At 50.5% G+C, this 7154-nt stretch overlaps 1 protein-coding gene across 1 annotated transcript; it reads right to left on the reverse strand.

Annotated features, from left to right (window-relative positions):
• Positions 1-2698: 2698 nt before the first annotated feature.
• On the reverse strand, positions 2699-4508 carry HNRNPA0 (heterogeneous nuclear ribonucleoprotein A0). The gene has a single exon (XM_009091399.4). The coding sequence runs from the start codon at positions 4171-4173 to the stop codon at positions 3241-3243; it is 933 nt and encodes a 310-aa protein (XP_009089647.1). The 5' UTR covers positions 4174-4508; the 3' UTR covers positions 2699-3240.
• Between the last annotated feature and the right edge of the window lie 2646 nt (positions 4509-7154).

Genomic DNA, 7154 nt, shown 5'->3' on the forward strand with positions numbered 1-7154 from the left:
AGCAAAGTTACTTTATTTCTATCTTTGTGACCTTCTGAAAGCAACTGTGAAGTCACAAACTTATTTACATGCCAGCCACACACCTTATTTCAGCTCAGTTCTTCCTAGCACCTCTATGCAGACAAATCCACCCAGGGCTCAGAAAATCATTAAAAACCTTTAAACACTTGAGCACAGCTTTATCAACAAATCTCTTGCAACTAGGAGCTGTACTAGAAACAGGTTTATATTCCAAGAGTCTTGAAGTCACAGTGTCTTTAATGCCACCCAATACAGACCTACACTTTTCTGTGCTCCATGGCACACCCTGGCATTGCTGCCCCTTCCCTGACGTGTCCTCACAGGATCCTCTCCAATGTCACCTGCAGGGTCACAAGTTCTCACTCCCAAGAGACCAGGGATGAGCAGGTGCCACCTACTCAAGCCACCAGAGACCATGGTTAAACAGGTGACAATCTTCTGAGGGTGACACTAGGCAGCCCACTCCCTAATCCACGTGTGATTTTTGGGATCAGCTCTTTGTCCTAGCAGACTTTAGTCCTACAAGGACTATTGCACACAGGTACCAGCACATTTCAGCACAGCACTTCCCAAATCCTCAGATTTCACAAAGTCACTTTTTCTAAAACCTACTTGTTCCTAGTATCAACATATTCTGTTACAGCACATAACATGAAAATACCATAAAGCTATAGCTGGGGCACAAACCTTTAGCTTCCTAAATCAAATGACAAGACACATCACAAAAGTGAATTTAACCATTTCTCTGCAAGCCAGGCTGTTCCTTCATAAGTTTAAGGCAACAACACTGCAAAGATTAAATCATACCCCCAAACTAACACACAACCTGGAACTCTGCTGCTCATTTCAGCTAAGAACAGGAAAACTGTGCTTCAGATGAAGTTCAAGGATGACTGTCCAACATAGCTGTAAAGTGCAAAGGTACAGAAAAAGCCTTCAATGATATAAAACCACCTGAAGCTGTGCACAGACAAGAGCTGGCACTTGCAGTGTTTTACAACTGAAACTTGACTTACAACAATGTATAAGAGTTACTGGTGCACAACAGTGACTAACAGGCTTTTGAGACAGAAAAATTACAGTATAATTGCAAACAGCAAGTTATTTGGAATCTATTCATAAAAGCTCAGCTAAGCCAAAGAGAGACAGTCTCCATAAGAGCCATAAACAACCACAATCAGGAGGAAACTCAGCTCTCAGTTTAAATCCTGATGATACCAAGAGGTTGTCCTGTTGAAGCTCACAAAGGCAATTAAGGTGATGCAGTTTCACTTCTAATAACAACAAAGCTCATTTCAATTTAATCATCAAGTTAGATTGATAACAAATAGTAACAATACCTTGAAATTTCATTCAAAATTCTTCAGCCCAGAAGCACCAAGACCTACACATTTAACTTTGCACTGGAATCATTGGGAATTATATGCCTAATATCTTGCATATCTGGAGGAAAGCAAAAAGCAGCATTTATGATGCAGTCCCACGAAACATCAGCATTCTAAGAGCTTAGAAACCTGAAGTCAAAATAAATTTGTACTTTTTAAATGCATGCCCCACATCATATATACTCTCACTCAAGCATATAAGGAATTCAAATCTTTTATTTGATATCCATAAACCCATAAACGTTGCTATTCTATATTTCTATGCAGGAAGGCAGTTTTCCCCTAAAACATTATGCTTTTTAATAAACAACAAACTTTAATTCTATTGCGTGAAAGGGCTAAAAATATACATTTTTTAATCAAGCAGACTACACAGGTATCTTTGCTTTACAACTGGCACCTATGTTACTGGTACACTTGCTGGCTCACTTCTCAGAGCTCTTTGCCCAGTTTAGATCACCACTTTCTGAAATATGGGCAACTGCAATTATTATTTGTTCAATTACTGCTGAGGCAGGTATTGCAAATCCATTCCTTTCCCCCTCCCACCCAACCAGCAGTCAGGGACCCCATCTTTATTCACATGCAGATGTCACTGCATTCTACACCAGTCATCTGGTGGCATAAAATAACTTTCCAAAGTCTGGTACAATCGTCAGCAAGACAGTTTTACTCCTGCTTTAAGGAAGCCCCAGCACGGGGCTGCCATGCTGACAGCAGATGGAGCTGCGAGGGTTCTCAGAGAACTTGCAGGAAGGACAATAGTTCCAAGTGAAATCTGTTAACCCGGGGCTAGGAAAACAAGTATGCCTTTAATAGAAGGGATAAATGTCGACCCTTTCCTGGAAGGAATCACACACAGACAAACCAAGGACTTGAAAACTAAGCAATAAGAAATTCTGAACATTTTATATGAATGAAGCACATGCTTAACACAAACTATTTCTTCAAAACTACACAGTACATACGTTGATGGAAAAGTCCTATAGAAAAAACTGACCAACCATGTCAGCACGTCAAACTGCCTAGTACAAGATGGTGGATGCACACAAACTGCCAAAGTGAGAACGAGTATTTAAAAAACAGACCACATCCACGGATTAGTACTTCGAAAATTTCTCTGTCAAGTGTTTGACAGCCACTAGCAAAAAAGTCAGTTAGGACCTTTACTGGCAACAAAATATTTACTACTCTAAGTACACAGAGATTTTAAAGCAGAGGAACACTTGCTTCAAACCTAGAAAAGCCTTAAAACCGTACGGAATTGATCCTAGGAAAAAAAATTAGACGTGTAAAGGTCAATGAACACAATGATTTATTTAAAAAATAAAAAACGTAAAAACCATTTTTTCTTCCTTTACAGAAATGTTAAAAGTCAGTCATGGGATCCGAGTAGCTTTTGTAGAAAAAAACGTAGTATCCAGGCATCGAGTCCTTACAACAAAGGAACTTCCCCCCAACCCTCCCCAGTTTTTACTCCAGATCAGCAAGACACTTCCCACCCTGCACCCCCCAAAAAACAAATTAAAACAAGACATTTTTCGTTGCTAGTATAAAAACGACCAAGGTCCAAGTAATAATAAAAAAATAGAGTCCATCAATGACTGTAACACAAAATATGTGTATGTGGGGCCCAGTCCATCTTCAGAGAGAAAGAAGTGGCACAGGCAGCAGAGGCGACCCTCAGGGGGCATTTAGGAGCCGCTCCCACAGCAGGGAGGCATTTAAAAGGAGCTGCCCTTCGGCGAATGAGGGGAGAAACCATTTGGAAGCTGCCCCGTATCGAAGGGAGGGCTCTCCACGCCCCCCCATCAATGGGTATGGGCGCTCCAGCTCAGAAAGAGCCGCCCCCGTAGCCTCCCCCACCATAGCCTCCTCTGTACGGTCCACTGTTACTGCGGCCCCCCCAGTTGCCGCCCCCTCCTCCACCTCCTCCGCCGCTCTTCATGGGGCCGTAGGAGGACTGGTGCTGGCTGTAGCTGCCGAACCCGCCGTACCCGTTGCCGTAGTCTCCGCCTCCCCCTCCGCCGCCGCCTCCGTAGGAACCGCTGCCATAGGAGCCGTACCCGCCGCCTCCTCCCCCGCCGTAGCCGCCGTAGCTGTTGTAGCCGCCGCCTCCTTTGGAAAGCCCGTTGTGATCCCGGTTGCCGGAGCCGCCGCCGCCCCGACCCCTTCCTCCCCTGCCTCCCCGGGAGGGCCTGGAAGAGCCGCCGCCTCCCCCGCCCGCCTGGATGTCCTCCTTGGGCACGGCCTTCTTGACCTCCACTCGGTGGCCCTGGATCGGGTGGAACTTGACCACGGCCGCCTTATCGGCGGCGTCGTGGTTCTGGAAGTAGACGAAGCCGAAGCCGCGCTTTTTCCCGCTCTGTTTGTCGGCGATGATCTCGGCCTTCTCCACGGGGCCGAACTGGCTGAAGTGCTGCACCAGGTCCCCTTCGCCCACGTCCCCTTTGAGGCCGCCCACGAAGAGCTTCTTCACCTTGGCGTGAGCGCCGGGCTTGGCCGAGTCCTCCCGGGACACGGCCCGCTTCAGCTCCACCGCGTTCCCGTCCACCGCGTGGGGGGACGCGGCCATGGCGGCGTCCGCCTCCTCCACCGCCGAGTAGGTGACGAAGCCGAAGCATCGGGAGCGCTTGGTCTGCGGGTTCAGCACGACCACGCAGTCGGTGAGGGTGCCGTAGGCCGCGAAGTGCTCCCGCAGCCCAGCCTCCGTGGTCTGCACGTTCAGCCCGCCGATGAACAGCTTGCACAGCTGCGAGTTCTCCATGCTGCCTCCGGGGCCGCGCCTGGGCCTGGCGCCGAGACTCCTCCTCCTGTTCGGGGGCAGCTCCGGAGGTTTTTTCCCCTCCTGCTCCGTCTTGCCGCTTCTTCCCGCTGCGAGCAACGCGACCTCACGGCTGCGGCGGCCGCCGGCGGTAGCTGCTTCGGCGCGGCCCGGCGCCTCCGCTCCGCCTCACCTGACCGGCAGCACAGTCGGGGCGGCCCCGGTGCCGCCGCTCCCCCGGAAAGGCGGGCGGGGGTGGGCGCGAACACAGGCGCGCACAAAATGGCGGCAGCAGCTTCTCGGGAGCGCGGCCGGCGACTGGTGCCCACACAAAGGGGCCGCCGGGAGCCCCGCCCCCCGGGCCTTCCTCCCCCGCCGTCGCAACCAATGAGAGAGATGCGCCGGCGCCTCCCGCCACTCACCTTTCAGAGGCGTGTCTTAAACCGCGATGGACATGTGCAGCAACCAATGAAAGGGCGCGACCTCCGCAAAAGTACCGGGGTTCGCCAACGATGGACGTGGTGGACAGCCAATAGGAACGCGGGACGCGTTCCGCGCGCGCCGGGAGACGGGGCAGGGCATGGTGCGTCAATGCGCCGGGCCCGCAACCGGCAGCCAATGGGACGCCGCCTCCGGCACGGCGCGCGCTCCCTCCCCGTTGAGCCCGCCCCGTGGGGGACGGGGCAGCGCGCAGGGGGCGGGGCGCGCGGGAGCGTTTGAACCGCGGGGACCGTTGGGCGCCCCCCGCGCGCGCCCCCAATGGCGGAGCCCGCCAGGGGCTCGGGGCCTCCCCTCAGAGCGCGGCAGGAGCCCCAGGCGCTGCTGGCCCGAGCTCCCCGCTCCAGCCCACAGCACATAGACGGGGCCGCGTACGGACAGTTCTGGGATATCCCCAGGGAGGCACACTCCACATCCAATCTGCCCTAGGACTCGTCACTGCGCTGCAAAGAAGCGCTTCCTCACGTTCATGTGAAACTCTCTGTGCATCCCTTTCTGCCGCTGCCTGGTGGTCCCGTGGCTGGCACCGTGAAGGGGAGCCCGGCCAGCCTCTTGGCATGGACGCGGACACTGCCGTCACCCGCTGGGCACGGCTCCGGCCGGGCTCCGCCTCCGCCCCTGTGCCCAACCTCGCCCTGCCCTCGGCTTCCCCAGCCCCCGGACCGCCCTCCCCGGGCTTTAACCCTCCGCCCCTGTGCCCAACCTCGCCCTGCCCTCGGCTTCCCCAGCCCCCGGACCGCCCTCTTCGGGCTTTAACCCTCCCCTCCGCCCTGCTTCTGTCTGCTCCTGGCAGCCACGGCTCTTCCCTCGTTTGTGTCCCCGTTCCCCTTGGCAGCCTGCTGCCAGGGAGCGGGGACAGGATGACAGGAACAGCCTCAGGGTGTGCCAGAGAAGTTTTAGGTTGGGTTTCAGGGAAGGATTCTTCACGGAAAACACTGTCCAGCCCTGGCACAGCTGCCCAGGGCAGCGATGGAGTCGCGTCTCTGGAGGGATTTAAAGGACAGTGCGGATGTAGCGCTTGGGTCACGGTGCAGTTGTGGCTGTGGCAGTGCTAAAGGAATTCGATGATCTTGAAGGGCTTTTCCAACCTAAACTTTTCTGTGATTCCTTCTCACCCACTATTCCTGCTACCGTTTCTTCCCCTGCTTTCTCTTTCTCTTTCCAACCCTATCACAGCCTACTCACCATTAGATCTCCCCTTAGCTCTGAAAATGAGGCATTTTCTCAGAAAAACAATTAGAGCTGTTCCAGAGTGTGCAAGCCCTGTGGAGTAACGAACAGTGAGATAATTTTCCTTTTTTTTCTCTTACTTTTATAGTACATTAAACATTGCTGTCATGAAGACTGCAGCATTACTTTCAACTTACGTGAATTTTTCATTAGAATTTTTTTTTCTTTCGGTCTTGCAGCCACTAGGGTTTATGTTAAAAATTAAGCAGGAGCTAAGAATGGCTGCTGTTTTGCATTAGGCACTCTCAGGATGTAGTTCCACAGTTTCCTGAACTGATCCTGCCTTTTCCCATGTGCCAGCCTTGATGCTTCTGCAAACACACATTGATCCACATAAGAGAACTGAGACAGCCATAAATGGTTTTATCACGACAAAGGACTTGGTTTTCATCTGCCCCAGTTTTCTGAAACATTTTTTTGTGTGACCTGCTGGTGCTGGCAGGAGGGAGGAAGCAGAACTGCAGCATCCCCCTGATGGGGATCAATTGGAAATGCTCCCTTGGAGACATAGACACAAGAGAAACACTGGCTGTGCTGGATGGTTGGTTAACCACAGCCCCAGAGGAAGTCCTGAGAGGCTGAACATGCTTTTGTCTCACAGGCTATGATTATTATTACCTGCAGCATTGGTACTTGCAATACAATAATCTGATTTTACTCAGATTGGATTTTTTTTTAATGTTATAGCCATGTCTATAGTAAGAGTAACCTATTAAATGCCTGTGTTTGACAATCACAAGTAAAGTTGTCACAGGTTCATCCAAATGTCATCCTTTATCTCAATGCATGAACTGACACCATCATTTTATCTAGTTTAAGAAAAGAGAATATCCCATAATGCCACTGAAGTATTTGTGGGTTTTAAATAAACAAACATATCCTACTGTACTAAATAAAAATCTTCCCGGAGGCTGTCTGCAAGCTGCACATAAATTACAGGAAATACAAAACTATTTTGCCTACTATATATTGTAAGAGCCCTTCCCAAGATAAATTAGTATGTGTCACACGGAAAATAATCCATGAGAGTTTTATAGACCTATAGTAATTTAGAGCAAAAAGGATGAAAATTTAAAAGGAGCTAATTATGGCCTCAAGAGATAACAAAGAAAACAAAGCTTGTTTTCAGGCACTTTCTCTCCCTGAAAGCAAGACAGACAAGTAGGCCAAGAACAGATCAAAGAAAAAAGTAATAGCTTGCATCAGGAGGAGATGAGGCTCTTTAAAATGTGAGTAAATCATTAGGAGAAATCAGC

This window comes from Serinus canaria, chromosome 13, assembly GCF_022539315.1.
Source record: "Serinus canaria isolate serCan28SL12 chromosome 13, serCan2020, whole genome shotgun sequence".
NCBI lineage: Eukaryota > Metazoa > Chordata > Aves > Passeriformes > Fringillidae > Serinus > Serinus canaria.